General features: G+C 42.5%; 1 protein-coding gene across 1 annotated transcript in view; it reads left to right on the top strand.

Annotated features, from left to right (window-relative positions):
- ITFG1 (integrin alpha FG-GAP repeat containing 1) overlaps positions 1-19,321 on the top strand; it is a 112,653-nt gene that overhangs the window by 54,415 nt on the left and 38,917 nt on the right. Inside the window, 5 exon segments of the mRNA XM_032230844.1 lie at positions 3,085-3,161; positions 3,164-3,235; positions 4,578-4,685; positions 6,704-6,747; positions 14,939-15,017. Of these exon segments, the coding sequence (XP_032086735.1) occupies positions 3,085-3,161; positions 3,164-3,235; positions 4,578-4,685; positions 6,704-6,747; positions 14,939-15,017 (380 nt within the window).

The following is a 19,321-nucleotide window of genomic DNA, read 5'->3' as shown; positions in this document are numbered from 1 at the left end:
AGTCAACTGTTGGATGGACCATTCATGATCAGCCCTCTTCTGCGTGGACTTTCAGTGCTGCCTTTCATTGAGGGCTGCATTAGGGTTGTGTTTGACCTTGGGTGGCCAGTGTTTGTTTGTGTGGGGGGGGCGCCGGGGGGGGTACGTGGTCAGCTCAATGTCACTCAGCCAGCTCAGGCTCCGTTTTCAGCTGTGACAGCCTCCTGCAGCCCTCTGCCAGTAAAAACGGAGCTCAGGGAAGCAGTGCGCGGCCCATCTGGGCTCCGTTTTCAGCCGCGACAGCTCCTGCAGCCTTCTGCCAGTAAAAACGGAGCTCAGGGAGGCAGTGCGCAGCCCATCTGGGCTCCGTTTTCAGCTGCGACAGCTCCTGCAGCCTTCTGCCAGTAAAAACGGAGCTCAGGGAGGCAGTGCGCGGCCCATCTGGGGCTCCGTTTTCAGCTGCGACAGCTCCTGCAGCCTTCTGCCAGCAAAAATGGAGGCCAGGTGAGTTATGTTTTCGCTGGCAGAGCCACCACAGGCCAATTCTTCGCTGTTTGGAGGGCGATCCCACGGGCCAGATCTAAGCACCCCGCAGGCCGAATCTGGCCCATGGGCCTTGAGTTTGACACCCCTACTTTATAGCAACATTTCCAGTAGTACCTTCTCATTTGTTAGGAAGCATCTCTCCACTGCTTCGCTTCATTGATTTGCTTCCTTGATCTAAATACTAACCTCCTGAGATGAAGGGAGCTGGGAAGCTAGACTGTTCTGCAGTTAATCATTGCACACGGACCCACAAATCTGACTGCTTTGGATGGAAGAGATTAATCTCTCTGTACTTCTGGAACTTGTCTTTATCTCACTGGGCGGCTGGGAAAATAAAACGCGATAAACCCCGGGAACATTATTCTTACATCGGAGGGAGCTAGATCAATTTTTACCTGCCTTATTCATTGTCCTCCTCACCATATACGGCTGAGCACTTAACTTGTGTCTGAAAAGTGCAAATAGTTTATATACTACTGTCAACTTGGCACAGCTCATGAAATCATAAAGCTTTTCAGTAATTTTATTCCTAAAGTTCCAAATGATTTTAGAAAGACATACATCGAGGAAGGATTGACTCCTTTGTTGGGTGTAAATATTCATAAAGTGTAGGAAAAGAATATTACAAGACCCATTAAAAGACCCTCATTTGACACACCCACACCTGACCCATTATAAGACCTTTACTTGACACACCCACACCTGACCCATCACAAGACCTATTGACCACACAAAGTCTTCATAATCTGACAAACATAGACACCCCCTAAATTCTGCTTAAGATGTTACCTACTGTCAGAGTTCTGATGGATGCCCTAATTAAATCATGAGCCTTGAGCCAAGCTTCAAAAGAAATCCAGTTATTTATTAGGAGCAACATGTCGGCACGTACCCAAGTGAAGCCAACTCTGACCCCACGTAATTTATGGCCCAATTATTACCCTGTTTCTCCCCTCTCCCCCAGGTATTGCTGATAGCTCTTTTTCTTTTATTTCCAAAATTGGGTTTCATTTCCTATCATATCTTACACTTACATAGTACAATAATCAGTATTGTCGTAGGTTTATTGTAATGTTGTGATGTAGTACTGGCCGAGTATTCTTCAACTTTAAGAAATCTAGGTGCATATTTGGCTGGCTTTAACATCCACTTTCAAAGAAAGCAGATATTTTGCTTACTGTAACAAAAACACCATCTGTGCAGAACTAACTCTTCCAAAGTTCTCCATAATAAATCATCCAACTGGTTCAGCCTGGATTATTGAGAACGCAAAGAGGCAGCTCCACCACAGCCAAAGAACAGTAGATTGGGGCAGACTGATCTAGTTAGGGGGTCATAAAAAGTAAAGGTTCCCCTCAAACATGTGTGCTAGTCGTTCCCGACTCTAGGGGGCGATGCTCATCTCTGTTTCAAAGCCGAAGAGCCAGCGCTGTCCTAAGACGTCTCCGTGGTCATGTGGCTGGCATGACTCAACACCGAAGGCGCACGGAACGCTGTTCCCTTCCCACCAAAGGTGGTTCCTATTTTTCTACTCGCATTTTTCATGCTTTTGAACTGCTAGGTTGGCAGAAGCTGGGACAAGTAACGGGAGCTCACTTAATTACGCAGCACTAGGGATTCGAACCGCTGAACTGCCGACCTTTCTGATCGACAAGCTCAGCGCCTTAGCCACTGAGCCACTGCGTTCCTAGGGGGTCACAGATAAACCCATATAAGTGTGCGTGTGTGAAATTGATCGACTTGACTACAAGCTAAGACTACAGCCAGATGGCAAAAACAAATGATAGTTTGGAGTTTGGTAACCTTCTGTTTCTTTCCTGGGGTTCATCTCAGTTCAGGGCAAGGATTCAACCAAGAGTGTCTTTTTTTGGGTCCATCAAAAATCCTGTCTCTTCCAGACTGGAAATAGCGCACAACCTATACGTGAATTATCACTTTTGTGTTCTTCTAGGTTTTTTTTTTAAAAAGCCATTAAGCACTAAAAATTGTTTAGAGTGCTGTTTTGTTTTGAAAGAAACTTCCCTAGAGGTTTCTTGTTTGATAATTATTTTAACCCCAAACTTTGCAATCCAGGGCTGCTGACTGGTATTTCTGTAAATGTTTACAATGCTGGCTTGCAATCGGTGCCATCAAGGAGAGCTTACGTCCTTATACCAGTGGTGGAATTCAGCCAGTTCGCACCTATTCGGGAGAACTTGTTGTTAACTTTCTAAGCAGTTTGGAGAACCGGTTGTTGGAAGAAATATCCTTTTGTTTTTCCCCACTTTACAGGGCTAATCCTGGAAGGAAGGCAGGAAGGAAACATTCTGGTGTTGTTTCTAGCTTCATCTTTGTTGCCCTGCTTACAGAAACTGCCTCTCTGGTTAACCTTTATTACATTATAGCAGCTAAGGCGAAGCGCCCATCGACTATGAGTGACATTAAGTTCGACATGCCCACCTAGTCACATGATCACCAAACCACGCCTTCCCAGCTGGACATTAGGGCAGAGAACCGGTTGTTAAATGATTTGAATCCCACCACTGCCTTATACCTGCTTTATGCCTTCCTTGTTTGCAGCAACCAACAGGCCTTCCTGTTAGAGAATGAAGAATGTCGGAACGCGAGCTGCAAGGGCGCACGGCGGTCGTTTAAGGTCACTGGGCGCTGTCCGATCTAAATCAGATCAAGAATGCTATGGTAGCCACCTTCTTCGACATTTACGAAGACGGTGAGTTGGACCTCTTTTTGTCCTGTTGGTGCCTTCTTAGCTCCTTATATGTAGTAACCATGATTTAAAACACTGGTTCATATTAGGGGGTCCATCTGACAAACCTTGGAAGCCCGTGAACCAAAAAGATTCAGTAAAACAAAATATTCCGAATGAGATATCATTCGGAGCCATTGAGGCTTCCATAGTGAAAACAATAAGAAATAGTCCCATCGTTGGCCGTTGGCAATAGCAATAGTAGCAATAGTTAGACTTATATACCACTTCATAGGGCTTTCAGCCCTCTCTAAGCGGTTACAGAGTCAGCATATTGCCCCCAACAACAATCCGGGTCCTCATTTTACCCACCTCGGAAGGATGGAAGGCTGAGTCAACCTTGAGCCTAGTGGGATTTGAACAGCCGAACTGCTGAACTGCAGTCAGCTGAAGCAGCCTGCAGTGCTGCATTTAACCACTGCGCCACCTCGGCTCTTTGGCCAAGAACACTAAATTCAGAGGTCAGGACTTGCAGTATGGACAGGTATTGGGTGTAAATGGAAGAAAAAAAGAAAGGAAGAAAAGGGAGGGAGTCAAGGAAGGAAAGAAGGAAGGAAGGAAGGAAGGAAGGAAGGAAGGAAGGAAGGAAGGAAGGAAAGCGTTGGTGACATCCTCTTTTTTGGGGAAGAAAAGAGCAATACAGCTCTTTTAAATAAACCAGGATTACTCTTAAAAGCTTTAGTTCTATCTGTGATTTAAAATCTGATTTCAATTTAATACTAATATGATCATCATATTTTAATAGTCAAACATTTAGATATATTTTTTTTAAAAAACTGTTATGTCCTTCCCACTGGTGCTTTTTAAAGAGGTAACTGGACTTTCTTGATTTTTTTTTTTGAAGACTTTTCACTTCTCATCCCAGAAGCTTCTTCAGCTCTGTCTGGATGGTGGGGAATGGAAGGATTCACATTCCTTGCAGACAGCTGGTCATTTGCATCCTTTTTAGAGAGTCTTTGAGACCACTTGGAGGATTGTCTGTGTCCTCAGAGTCACCTGAGTGCTGCAAATGGATGTGGATCTTCTTGCAAATGACCAGCTGTCTGCAAGGAATATAAATCCTTCCATTCCCCACCATCCAGTCAGAGCTGAAGAAGCTTCTTGGATGAGAAGCGAAACATCTTCAAGAAAAACTACAGTTGCCTCTGGAAAAAGCATCTTTGGGACAACCATGACCTGGATGATTGACAATCTCCATGGACATTATAACCTTCATATTTTTATGTTTTGACATCATTGACCCTTTTAGTGCTGTTTTGAGTTGCTGATTCATTTATGTGCTTTTGCATTTTTTTCTGTCTCTAGGGAATTTTGGATATAATTGTCCTCAGCAAGAATTCTCCTAAAAAGAGCTTGCTATCCACGCATTAAAAAAATAACTTCGAAGCAGATGCCTACTTCGTTAAAGTCATTGGTGAGTGGCTCAGTATGAACAACATTAAAATGCTATTAAGGGGAAAATCCAATACCGCTTATAGTTTTCCACCCAGCCGAAAGAACAGCCAGAAAGTTGGCTATTAAATAGTAATGAGTTGAGATAGGACATTACATTAAAATTATACCTGAGAGGAACAGGTTAAAGAAAACCTAGTTAATTCAGATACAGGGCTGTTTATTTTAGAACATTCTTGCCATTTTCTTTACACGTTGAGTTCACGAAAAGCCTAAGTATAAAAAGTAACACAGTACGAATATTTGGGGAAGCAATTTTCATTTTTCACGATTTGTCTTTTGTAAAATCAACTACCCAGTTATCTGGAATTAGATGGCCTCTAAATTTAACGAAACGAGTAACATGATAGCTTCTACGTTATCCTCCACTTTGCTCAAGAGTAAGACCACCAACAACGATGTTACTTTGATGTCTGTCTCAGATGCAAGGCATTAAAAGGGAACCAAGAAAAGCAGAAAGAAAATAGATTTGTGGTAGCTCCTGAATAACTGAGGGCTTATTAAATTGTGTGGAGCTGTCAGATTAAAAAAAAAAAAAAACCCGAGAGAGGACACGCTGAGTTTTTTTCTAAACAGTTTCTTTGATTGTTCTTCATCTATAACAGAAATCTTTCCAAACTCAAGCAAATACTTGCATCATTAAGACCAGTGGTGGTATAAATGTGCACGGAGGAGAGAAACGAACCTTCAGACGGATGGCATAGGAACAAAGATGTTACAGGCCTGCTAGCTATACTTCGAAACCATCTCCCAGAGGAGAGCAACAGAAACAGGCTGTGAAGAGGTGGTGTGAGGTCTCTAACAATGCTTTGAGCTCTAAGTACATAGCGCTTATAAGCAGCATCCTGAATAACAGGATGAGAGCTCCTATAATCTTCTCGGTTGTCCTCACCACTCTCTGTATGGACTTTCTATCTGAGGCACTGCTGCCACCAAATCAAACAGTGATGCACTTTGTTAAAACATTCTCAATCGTGCCTCTGTAAAAAAATGGCCAGGACAGAAGAAGAAAGACGTGCTCTCTCTACCCTACAAATGATTCAAGTCATCACACACACACACACACACACAGACAAACGCACACACACACACACCAAATTTGTTTCCAACCTCTTGTTCAGGAGGGAGAAATTATCCAAGGGAAGCAAATGCGAAAGACCATTAGCTGAGGCTCAGGAGCAGGGCTGTTTCCAGACAGAGCCATGGCGAATTAACTTCAGGACAATCTACCGCTTGCTGTTCTGACTAACACAGCTGGGAGATGTAAGCCCACAGCTAGTATCATCATAAAAGGAGTTTATTTTTCTGCCTCACCAGGCATTCTGATGGGAAGCATTGATCCTCAAGCTCAGAGAAATAAAACTGGCTTCAGATGTTGAGAGAGAGGGGCAGCAGAAAAAGGAGGCTCTCTATAAAGTTTAAACTAAAATAATAAGATCTGTTTTAAACGAATAGTAATAGCGCTTAGCAAATAGCGCTTAGACTTATAGAAAAGCCCAAGTGTCTTGGCATGGCTTCTCAGGTGTGGTTTGCCATTGCCCCTTTCCTAGGGCTGAGAGGAAAGTGATTGGCTCAAACTAAGGTATCAGTCTGCTAATTTTGGGTAGCTGACAAGATCTAAGGCTCTGTAGCTTACTGAGCCAGGAGCCAAAATATTTCTTTAGAAAGCCTCCCCTCTCCAAATGATTTTTAGCATGTTAATCCCCCCCCCCCAAAAAAAAAACCCTTATAGCTGTCTTTGGCACCAAATCACTCAATGATTATGAAACACCAGAGCAACTTCATTGCGCAAAGAGGCATAAGAAATCATGTTTTTTTTCCCCATCCATAATGGTGAGAACAGACATCCATAATTACCTGTCCCTGAGCCTTTACAGCTTCATTTGCCATCTTAAAACCCGTCTTTAAATTCAGGTGTGTTTGCATAAGAAGCCTGTTCCCAGTGCTAACAACTGTCGGTCTGTTCTCTTGTTACCACAGTTCTCAGGTGCCTTTGCTCAAATGACTGTCCTCGCAAGATAACCGTAAGTAACGCTGTTCAAATCCATTCCTGGGGGATTCTGGCACCTCCAATCATTACCATCCCTTCTGTTTGTCAAAAGATAGCCCTGTCCTGGTGCTTACCATTGAATCACTACAAGGACAAACCAGAGTATTCGGAGACTTCAACTCGTCCAGAACGCAGCCGCGCGAGCGATTGTGGGTGCACCTCGGTACACCCACATTACACCTATCCTCCGCGAGCTGCACTGGCTACCGATCGGTCTCCGGATACGCTTCAAGGTGCTAGTCGTAACTTATAAAGCCATCATGGTATTGGATCTGGGTACTTGAGAGACCGCCTGCTGCCAATTACCTCCCACAGACCCATCTCTCTACCTCCCATTAGATCTCACAGGGTTGGCCTCCTGCGGGTGCCATCTACCAGCCAATGCCACCTGGCTATTACCCGGGGGAGGGCCTTCTCTGTGGCATCTCCGGCCCTCTGGAATGAACTCCCCGCAGGGATTCGGACCCTCACCTCTCTCTAGGCCTTCTGAAAAGCCGTCAAAACCTGGCTTTGCTGGCAGGCCTGTGGGTGATGAGTTCCCTCCCCTCTCGACATGTATGGTTGTGCGACTGTTGTCTCCTTTTATTATTTGTATTTTGTCTTTTTATGTTCCCCTTTTTTTCCCCCTTGAATTGTTCGCTGCCCTGAGTCCTCCCGGAGAAGGGCGGCATACAAATAATACAATACAATACAATACAATACAAAGCCACGCCTTCTTTTTTTTCTTTTCAAGTTTTTTATTTTTATTTTTTTACAAATCTCCCCAATCCATGCGTGAACAGTGCGGTACCTGGGTATCATACATTCTAATATAAGTTAAACTGATAAAAGTGAATCGTATTTATTACGTTCAATCTACTTATTGTATTTTTTCGGAGTATAAGACTCTCCGAAGTATAAGACGCACCTATCTTTTGGGGAGGAAACAAGGGGGGAAAATCTGCCTCTTCCTCCTACCAATTTGCCTCCTTCCAACTAACAGCACAAACACTATACACTGTTTATAGTGCTACATTTCAGACTATACTTGTACAGATGCTGTTCAATTGATGTGGCTTTCTGGAAGTTATAGTTCTTCTCTGCTATTTAAAAGAAGATACAATAGCACTGGGCCTCTTCAGATCAAGCATTTATTTTTAAAAGCTTCTTCGTTTTGTTAAGCTGTCTAGAAAAAATAATAAAGCAGCCTTTTAAAAAATAAGTCAAATAATTTGAACATTCTATAGGCATTTATAGTTATGACTTACCTCCTTGCAGCAAACAGCCTGATTGGCAAAAGAAAAAAAAATCTGCTTCTGCCTCCCAGCAATTGCCTTGTGAGGCAAACAGCAAATTCACTTTCCGTTTAGCAAGCCTCCCTCTAGCTGTTTCGGGCTGCCGGGATTGCTATAGTCTATTGCAACCTCAGCAAGCCCCATTTTCCCCATTTGCTGCAAGGAGGTACATTTGAAATCTTCGCTCTTGTTCACCTATTTCATGTTGTTCTCTTTTACTCCCTGTACTGTAAGGTAGTCCTTAACAACTCACACCCCCTCCCCATTTTTAAAGCAAATGGGTGATTAATGTGTATTGCAGCTGCCAAAAAAGCCAACACAGTTCTAGGCTGCATCAACAGAGGGATAGAATCAAGATCACGTGAAGGGTTAATACCACTTTATAATGTCTTGGTAAGGCCACACTTGGAATACTTCGTTCAGTTTGGTCACCACGATGTAGAAAAGATGTGGAGACTTTAGAAAGAGAGGAGAGAAGAGCAACAAAGATGATTAGGGGACTGGAGACTAAAACATATGAAGAACGGTTGCAGGAACTGGGTATGTCTAGTTTAATAGAAAAAAGGACTAGGGGAGACATGATAGCAGTGTTCCAATATCTCAGGGGTTGCCACAAAGAAGAGGGAGTCAAACTATTTTCCAAGGCACCTGAGGGCAGAACAAGAAGCAATGTGTGGAAACTAATCAAGGAGAGAAGCAACTTAGAATTAAGGAGAAATTTCCTGATAGTTAGAACAATTAATCAGTGGAACAGCTTGCCTCCAGAAGCTGTGAATGCCCCAACACTGGAAGTCTTTAAGAAACATTGGATAGCCATTTGCCTGAAACGGTATAGGGTTTCCTGCCTAGGCAGGGGGTTGGACTAGAAGACTTCCAAGGTACCTTCCAACTCTGCTATTGTATGTATTGTACCATAGAGCATTGTCTAGTTTAGAGAATGGGTGTGCATGGAATTTCCTCACTAACCCTGCACACGGAATAACAGAATTCAAAGGGACCTTGGAGGGTCTTCTAGTCCAACCCCCTGCTCAAGCAGGAAAAACTACACCATGTCAGACAAACAGCTCTTCTTAAAATCTTCCAGTGATGGAGCAGTCACAACTTCCGGAGGCAACTCGTTCCACTGGTTGATTGCTCTATCAGGAAACTCATCCTTAGTTCTAGGTTGGTTCTCTCCTTGATTAGTTTCCATCCATTGCTTCTTCTCCTGCCTTCAGGTGAGAAGGAGAAGAACCCGTCTTCTTTATGGCAGCCCCTTAGAGCTTAAATATAGTTATTAGATTAAAGTAACATTGGCTGTTCAGTTTGCCATTTATAATTTTCCCCCCGCCTCTCGTCAACCTCCGGACTTAGTTATGATGTATCTTCCAAATAAATATTTGGTTGTTTTGAAAGGGCGCGTAAGTAAAACAGCTATTTTGGGGCAGTTTTTGATCCCCGAGGTGTTCTGTGTTGAAATGGTTGCTTCTCATTTGGACCTTTCTTCTTCTTCTTCTTCTTCTTCTTCTTCTTCTTCTTCTTCTCTTCTTCTTCTTCTTCTTCTCTTCTTCTCTTCTCTTCTTCTTCTTCGGTTTGAGTTGAGTTTATTTGATTTCCATGCCACCCAATCCCGAAGGACTCTGGGCGGCTTACAGAATAAAAAGAAATTAAAAAGAAAAAGACTTAAAAACAATAGGACACACGAAGTTAAAAAGAAAGACAACAAACCCCAATCAGAAGGCCTGCCGGAAGAGCCAGGTTTTAATGGCTTTGCAAAAGGCCATGAGAGTGGGGAGGGCCCGGATCTCCGGGGGCAGCTCATTCCATATGGCCGGAGCGGCAACAGAGAAGGCCCTACTCCTCAGCCGGCATTGTCTGCTGAAGGCACAGAGAAGGTCCATCCTGTGCGATCTTATTGGTCTAAGGGAGGTATGTGGCAGGACACGGTCTCGTAGGTGCCAGGTCCTAGGCCATGTAGGGCTTTAAAGGTAATAACCAGGCACCTTCAATCGTGTTCGGAGACCAATGGGGAGCCAGTGCAGCTCGCGGAGGATAGGTGTGATGTGGGTGTACCTTGGCACACCCAGTACTGCTCGTGCGGCTGCATTCTGGACCAGCTGCAGTCTCTGAACACTTTTCAGGGGCAGCCCCAAGTAGGAGCGCGTTACAGTAATCCAGTCTTGAGATGACGAGGGCATGAGTGACTGTCTGAAGTGCCTCCCGGTCCAAATAGGGCCGCAATTGGTGCACAAGGCGAACCTGGGCAAAGGCCCCCCTGGTCACAGCCAGTTCTTCTTCTTCTTCTCCTCCTCCTTCTTCTTCTTCTTCTTCTTCTTCCTTCTTCTTCTTCTTCTTCTTCTCCTCCTTATTCTTCTTCTGCTCCTACTCCTACTCCTCCTTCTTCTCCTTCTCCTCCTCCTCCTCCTCCTCCTCTTCCTCCTCCTTCTCCTTCTTCTTCTTCTTTTCTGGCACTTTCAACCACTTTCCTTATTCTTTACTCTCCCTCAAAGGTGCCCTTGGCCACCATCTCGAGAGATGCAAAGGACATTCTGTTTTCCATGCTTTTTGTCCTTCCGATTTCTATTTATCCTTGCGCTGAATTCCCAAGGAAACGCATTGATGGCTCCTAGTGATTTTTTGACTTCAAAAAACACACCAAAAAAGGCTGTAAACATGGAAGCACTGCTGGGGCCGAGTATTAATAGTGCTCTAGATTTTTCTTTGCTTGCAAAGAACCATTCTCTTTTGGACTGAACTACTTTACTCTTCTTTTAAAACGGCCTCGGAATTGTGTCGGCATTCAGAACTTCTAAGCGTGGTGCCTTGGTCACAGATAAGCTTTAAACTCACAGCTGGAGAAATTTGGTTTGGTCTTTTAGGAAGCAACGTGCATTGCATCTTTCTTATTTTATTTTATTTTGACATTAAACATCAAACGAGGTCTGGCATCTTAAAATACCATGCCCTTGTCCAAGGGCTTAAAGTTTTTTTTTTTTAAATGTTATGTATTTTACAAGGCATGTGTTTTTCTGAATGGAAGCAAATGATCTCAGAAAGACCCTGGAAAAGTGTTTAATGGATGAAGCCTGACCGTGTCTGTTAGTTAGAAGGTATTTCTAACTAATGAGGACAGCTCAGCAAAAAATATGTGTGCAATAGGTACATAAATCCCGACCTTAGAAATAAGATCGGTGATAACACAGAAAACACAGGCAAGCAAATGGAGTAGAACAAGAGAAGTGGATACACACAGTGGTGTGTAAGGCAGACTTGAGCTGTACACAATCAGAAACAGCTTAGACAACGGAGCAGAGTTGAAGAAGGCAGAAATCCTACAGCTTGCCTCGGACTTAATATTTTCTTGTTTGCATATTAGTTAAATATTTGTAGGGCTGGAGCAGGCAGAGCTGGGGGCGGAGTTAAACATGTCATCAGCTTAGAGTCCTTACATTGCCACAAACAATCCCCCTTGAGTTCCATTGATCCTTAACCTAGCACCCATTAAGGGCTGGCCGTTAGTTGACGAAATAGACTTGAAATAATAAATCTTCTATGCTGCGTATGGTGTCGATCGTTTGCAGCTGACATTGTCCTGCTCAAGGGTGGGACATGGGGCTTGGGGGGGGGGGGGGGGCGTCTGTCTTCATTTTATTGCCTTTGGCTTAAGAGCAAATGAATGGCCCAGTATGACTCAATGTGACTTGAATTAATTGAGCTCCAGAAACAGGAGTGCATCCAATATAAAAACTCAAGAGCAGGTCATGAGTGGGGTAGCACCTTCCCACCAAAGTTCCTGGCAACTTATGTACAGATAGTCCTTGACTTACGACCAAAATTAAGCCCAAAATTTCCGTGGCAAAGCAAGACAGTTTTTAAGTGAGTTTTTGCACCATTTCTTGCCAAAGCTGTGAAGTGAACTTACATCTTAATATTAACTGAAGTTAATACCTTAGTAAGACAGTCATTATAGGGACGCGGTGGCTCAGTGGCTAAGATGCTGAATTTGTCGATCAGAAAGGTCGGCAGTTCAGCGGTTCGAATCCCTAGCACCGTGTAACGGCGTGAGCCCCCCTTACCTGTCCCAGCTTCTGCCAACCTAGCAGTTCGAAAGCATATAAAAATGCAAGTAGAAAAATAGGAACCACTTTTGGTGGGAAAGTAACAGCGTTCCGTGCGCCTTCGGCACTGAGTCGTGCCGGCCACATGACCACGGAGATGTCTTTGGACAGCGCTGGCTCTTCGGCTTTGAAACGGAGTTAGCACCGTCCCCTAGAGTCGGGAACGAGTAGCACATATTTGCGAGGGGAACCTTTACCTTGAAGTGAATCTGGCTTCCCCATTGACTTTGCTTGTCAGATAGTCACCATGACCCCGGGATAGTATGACCGCCATAAATGCATGTCGGTGGCCAAGCATTCTGAATTTTGATGATGCGACCATGGAGATGCTGCAGTGGTCCTTAAGTGTGAAAAATAATCCTAAGTCCCTTCTTTCCATTGTCGTCATAGCTTCAAATGCTCACTAAATGAATGGCTTGTAAGCCGAGGTTGATCGGTGTTCTCTTTCTTCTCCTAAATCTCCCACTCCTTGGCCGTTGCTTTTCGTTCCCTGTTCTAAAAGAGAGAAACATTCAGCAATTAAAAAGAAAAATCTTTGAAACTGCCAGGCAATCACTGCGACTTCGGCTCGCCTGAATCCATTCTCCTGGCATCTCCTCGTACGATCAAACTGTCAGCTTGCAGTCAATCATGTTTTTTAGACTTGCATTAGCTGATGAGAAGGATATTTCTGCTGGAAGCATTTGCAGTTTTCTCCATCGCTGCCCTGGAAAAGAAGGCCTGAAGATTGTCCCTTTTCAAAAGGCAACTGAGCTTTCTGATTTTTTTTCTTTGAAGAAGTTTCGCTTCTCATCCGAGAAGCTTCTTCAGCTCTGCCTGGATGGTGGCGAATGGAAGGATTTATATTTCTTGCACACAGCTGGTCATTTGCATCCGTTTAGAGGGTCGTTGAGGCCATTGGGGCTTTACCTGTGTCCTCAGGGTCACCTGAGTGCTGCAAATGGATGTGGAGCCTACTTGCAAATGACCAGCTGTCTGTAAGGAGTATAAATCCTTCCATTCACCAACATCCAGTCAGAGCTGAAGAAGCGTCTTGGATGAGAAGTGAGACGTCTTCAGAGAGAGAGAGAGAAAAAGAAAGTCCAGTTGCCTCTTGAACAAGCACCTTGGGGATAACCGTGACCTGGATGACTGAGAATCTTTAAGGACATTTCTGAAGATTCCTTTCCCCCCCCACACACACACACACCAGATTGTGATTTTAGACATTACTGTGTGTTCACATCAACCTGAAGCTCATAGCTAGGTTAAAGCTAAGTTATAGATGGAAAAATTACTATTACTATTATCTTCTCATCGTTCCTATCACCCATCTCCTCCTCTTATGACTGCATGACTGGAATTTTGTTGCTTGTATCCTTACGATTTATATTGATTATTTCCTGGTATGATTTGATTGCTTATTTGTACCCTATGATTATCATTAACCTTATGATTCGTGACAAATGTATCTTGTCTTTTTATGTACCCTGAGAGCATCTGCACCAAGACAAATTCCTTATGTGTCCAATCACACTTGGCCAATAAAGAATTCTATTTCATTCCATTCTAATTCTAATTCCATTCTATTCCTTATTCTCTTCTATTCTATGCTATTCTATTCTTTATTCTAATTCTATTCTATACTTTATTCTAATTCTATCCTATTCTAATTCTATTCTATTCTACATCTTATTCTAAATCTTATTCTATTCTAATTCTATTCTATTCTATACTTTAATCTAAATCTTATTCTATTCTAATTCTTATTCTATTCTATACTTATTCTAAATCTTATTCTATTCTAATTCTATTCTATTTTATACCTTATTCTAAATTCTAATTCTATTCTATTCTATTCTATACCTTATTCTAATCTATTCTAATTCTATTCTATACCTTATTGTAAATTCTATTCTAATTCTATTCTATTCTATACCTTATTCTAATCTTATTCTATTCTAATTCTTATTCTATTCTCTTCTATACCTTATTCTAAATCTATTCTATTCTAATTCTATTCTATTCTATACCTTATTCTAAATTCTGTTCTTATTCTATTCTATTCTAATACCTTATTCTAAATCTATCTTATTCTATTCTATACCTTATTCTAAATTCTATTTCTAATTCTATTCTATTCATAACCTTTTCTAAATCTTATACTATTCTAATTCTATTCTATTTCTAAAATGGCTATTTTTTTGGTGTTATCCAGGCAGTCCTACCCAGAGACAGGTTGGAAAGTATAGATAGTTACCCCCGTGACTAAACAACCAACCAATTAACGACCATTTCATACTTAACAACAGCACTGAAGAAGGTGATTTGTGATCATTTTTTCACGCTTAAGACCCGGATTGCAACATCCCCCTGGTCGCGTAATCAAAATCCAGACTCTTGGCATGTATTTATGACGCTGCAGTGTCCGGGGCCACGCGGTGCCTTCTTTAGACCTTCTGACGAGCGAAGTCAAGGGGGGGGGAGCCAGACTCGCTTTACAACGGTGTACTAACTTCACAACCGCAGCGATTCATTTAACAGCGAAGGCAAGGAAGGTTGCAAAGTGGGGAAAATGAGCTTAACAAACTCTCTTGCTGAGCAGCAGAAATTCCGCACTTGGTTGTGGTCATAAATCAGACTAAATGTAGATCGTTCAGAGGGGTGGAAATAGCTACCTATTTATTTACCTTTGTTCTTCTAATCGTGGAAAAACCACTGGCAGCAACAAAAGGAATTTGTTGGAGGGTGATGGCTTCTTGTACCAATTTTTAGGACCAGAAAGAGAAGTAATGCAATGTCCGTTTCCTTTCAGCCTTTTGGTGTGAATCAACCTGGACCTTACATTAAGTATACAACTGTCGATGCCAATGGATACTTGAAAAATGGGTCGGGTAAGACTGCTTTCTGTTGACTATGGCATTGGTTTTTCCAATGGTACCGATTATCCATATAGCAGTTCTGTACAACACAAGTGGCAGATGTCCCTGTTTTAGAGTTAATTCCCCACTAATGTGAAACTTTGGGACAGTGGTGAAATTCAATTTTTTTTTTTACTACCGCTTCTGTTGTGCATGGTCTCTGTGGGCGTGGCAGGGGAAGGATACTGCAAATCCCCATTCCCTCCCACACTCCTGTGGAAGGAAGCTGCAAAATCCCCATTCCCTCCCACTCCTGGGGGAAGGATATTGCAAAAATCTCCCATTTCCTCCCACTTCCTGGGGGAGGAAACTGCAAAATCCGCATTCCCTCCCACTCCTGAGGAAGGAAACTGCAAAATTCCCATTCCCTCCCACTCCTGGGAAGGATACTGCAAAATCCTCATTCCCTCCCACTCCCCTGGGGAAGGAAACTGCAAAATCCCCATTCCTCTCCCCACTCCAGGGGGGAAGGAAACTGCAAAAATCCTCATTCCCTCCCACTCCCGGGGGAAGAAACTGCAAAATCCCCATATCTCTCCCCACTCCATGGGGAAGGAAACTGCAAAATCCCTATTCTCTCCCCACTCCTGGGGGAAGGAAACTGCAAATATCCCCAATTCTCTCCCACTCCTGGGGGAAGGAAACGGCAAAATCCCCCCATTCCCTCCCACTCCTGCAGGAAGGAAACTGCAAATTCCCATTCCCTCCCACTCCTGGGGAAAGGAAACTGCAAAATCCCCATTCTCGCCCCCACTCCCGGGGGAAGGAAACTGCAAAATCCCCATTCCCTCCCACTCCTGGTGGAAGGAAACTGCAAAATCCCAAATTCCCTCCTTCCTGGGAAGGAAACTGCAAATCCCCATTCCCATCCCATTCTGGGTGGGAATGGAGGTGATGTTTTGCCGGTTCTCCAAACTACTCAAATTCATCCTCCCGCTACCTAGTTCTCCATAATCAATCAGTAACCTGCTGAATTTCACACCTGCTACTCATGGAGGCAACGGACTTCTTGTTTCTTTTTTCTTTTTTTTTTGAAGACATTTTGCTTCTCATCCAAGAAGCTTCTTCAGTTCTGATAGGATGGTGGGGAATGGAAGACCATAAAGAAACTTCTTGGATGAGAAGCAAAACATCTTCAAAAGGAAAAAAAAAAAACCAGAAAATCCCGTTGCCTCCTGAAAAAGCACCTTTGGGACAGCCACCACTGGATAACCTGAAAACCTCTACAGACTATTAGACTTCAGGGTTCCATGTTGTTAAGAACTAAAACCAGTGATAAGTCCTGAATATTCCTAGCCAGGTAATAATAATAACCCTCCAAGAGTTGTGGAAAATGAAACGCATTTATTTTTAAAAGGAAAAAAAAAATAGATAAAATCTTTTCTTAAAAAAAAAAAGAGAGAGAGAGAGAGATAAAAGGATCATTGTTGTTGACTTCCTCTTAAGGGCAAAGAGCACAGAATTAATGCAGCTTTAAATAAATGCATTGTGATCTTTCTTGGGGCTTAATTGCACTCATTGGATCTATTTTGCAGTCATGTGTTTTTTTTTTCCCCCTACCGCTAATGAATAATAAGTCAGCACTTTCCCAAGCTTGCATATTTTATATTTGGGGGGAGGGGAGTCGCTAGCGCCATAATCATATACGGTGTTGTAGAACAGCTGGCTGCAGGTACCCATATCATTAAGGAGATTATAAGCATTTCGTATACAGGGAGACCATTTTTAACTACTCCAAACTGGTAACAGACTGGATCTCAGCAGGAGACCTGTCAGTCTGGGTGGTTTTATAATCATCTGGGCTTTTAATAAATTAAAGCATTTTTAGCACACAGATGGTAAGAAAAACCTGTCCCTTGATAAGAAGGACAGAGAAATATAAATCTGAATGAAAGCCAAGTCTCTGGAGCATTCGGTTCTCCTGGAAAATGAGCTCAACCTTAATTTCCAGGGATTATTTGACATTCATAGGCCAAGCCAGACCTTGGTCAGTAAGGGAGAAACTTTGCATACTTCGATCTTTTTTTTTTTACATTCATCGAGAGGTTTGCGATTTTGGTGCAGGTCCTTCCAAAAGGAAAGCTACCTTCCCAAGAGGTTCTCCTAATGAACCGATCTTTGATTGTCATAATGAAAAGCGAAGCATAAATAATTTCTACTTGCTGACATCATTCCTGAAATAGCCCACAGGGCTGCCAGGTTTTGCATGGTGCCATGCAAACAAGGCAAAGAATGATTAAGCAATTGAACCTGCCTGATATGGATAGCCAGAAATGGCCGAAGCGCCGCATGTTATCCATGTCAGCTATTATAGGATATTTCTCTGTTAAGAGAAGTTTGTATTTCTTAAATCCTTTTGGAGAAGCTTATTGTTTTATTATGATATATATGCATGAATATGTGAGAAGGTGTGTGGGTGTGTGTGTTGGGATTCAAAATTTTACTACCTGTTCTGTGGTGTGGCTTGGTGGGCATGGCAAGGGAAGGATATTGTAAACTCCTCATTCCCTCTCGATCAGCTGGGACTCTGGAGGCAGGTAATCAATGGGGGCGGGGCCAGCCAGAGGTGGTATTTACCGGTTCTCCGAACTACTCAAAATTTCCGCTGCTGTCAGAACCTGCTGAATACCACTTCTGGGGGTGGGTGGGTGGGTGGGTGTGGGTGTGTGTGTGTGTGTGTGTGTGTGTGGTGTGGAGAGAGAGAGAGAGAGAGAGAAACATAATATGTGATGTATTTATTCAATTTTGGTAGCCACCCATCTCAGTCAAATGACTATAGAGAGGGTTTACAATTCAAAAAATATATTACAATAAAATACTAAAAATTGCAAAAAAATTAAATGATTTTAAAAAAGCCTAGAACTATCCATTTAATATAGCAGCAAGATACCTGGCCAGTTAGCATTTGTATAGCATTTGTATTTTATTCCATTTCAAGTTAGATTATCCAGCTTGTTAATTTTAATTACTTCTTGATTTTATGTGTGTGTGTGTGTGTGTGTATATGTATACACCCACACACAATATAAAATCAAGAGTAATCAAGAAGTATGTATATGTGTGTGTATGTATGTATACATCATATACTCAATACTATACATATACATATATTATATTATATCTCCTAAGCAAGCCTATTAACTTATTCTAATTCAGCCAGTTTTTCTTTTTCCTGTACATGTCTTTTAAAACTGTCCTGACATTGTCAGTTTGTTTTGGATATTTGATGTTAGAATGCCAGTTCTCTCAGAGCTGGTTAATGACCACGATAAAGCAAGTGAGTAAATTAAAACTGGGCCAAAAAAAACCCCCAAACCCTGGAGAATGATCTCTAACATTGCTCCAGTTCCGTGCCTCATTCAACATCAAGGAATCAAAGTATGAGTCATGATTGCTGCTAAAATACTCAAAATTATTAAATAGCCCAGTGTGCATTCATCTGGGCTAGAACGGCTCTGGTTGGTATGGGAAAGAAGACTTTTGATTAGGCTGCAGAGATTTTGGTGGTATGACAGAAATATGAGCATTTTTGAACAGACTGAAATTGCAAAAGAAAAAAAGGGAGGAAAGCCATGATTATTCAAGACTCTTGGTCTGAATATTAGGTAGGTAACATGATAAACCATAGATCATTTTTCTAAAGTAAAATCTGGGGGAAAAAAACTGTTTCCCTTTTAAGCATATATTTCCTAATAAGTCCACGTTTCCCGCAGTCAGTTCCCAGGTACTGATATCATATGTGTTAGACTTGTATGAAAGCAAGAAATATTGGAAGAAAATGCATACTTGGTTGGAAAAGATTAAGCAACATATAGATCTGAAACCGAATATTTTTGTTGGGTATAAGCTGGAGGGGTATGATAAAGGGACTATAAATTTAGTTTTGCATTTAGTCTTGCTGACAGCCAAGGAATGTATTGCGCAATATTGGAAAAATGAGAACACACTCCATCAGATGATGTGTAATTTGGAAAATATTAGACTGTGCAGATGGGTAGACTGACTTTAAAAATAAAGGACAAATAAGACATGGAATATTACTTGACAAATCATCTCTGCATCAGAAAGAGAATTCCTCTCTTAACCATGAATTCACAGAATTGCGCTTGTCCCAATATGGGAGACCTTCTCCAGCCCAATCACTATAGGGCTGTGAAGACCCACGATCCATGACAATTCCATCTAAGACAGAGGTGTCCAACCTTGGCAACTTCAAGGCTTGTGGGTGTCAACTCCCAGAATTCCCCTGGCTGTGGAATTCTGGGAGTTGAAGTTCA

Source organism: Thamnophis elegans, chromosome 14 (assembly GCF_009769535.1).
Source record: "Thamnophis elegans isolate rThaEle1 chromosome 14, rThaEle1.pri, whole genome shotgun sequence".
In the NCBI taxonomy this organism is placed as follows: Eukaryota; Metazoa; Chordata; class Lepidosauria; order Squamata; family Colubridae; genus Thamnophis; species Thamnophis elegans.
Note: the sequence above shows the minus strand (reverse complement) of the source record. Positions and strands in the feature narration are given on the sequence as shown.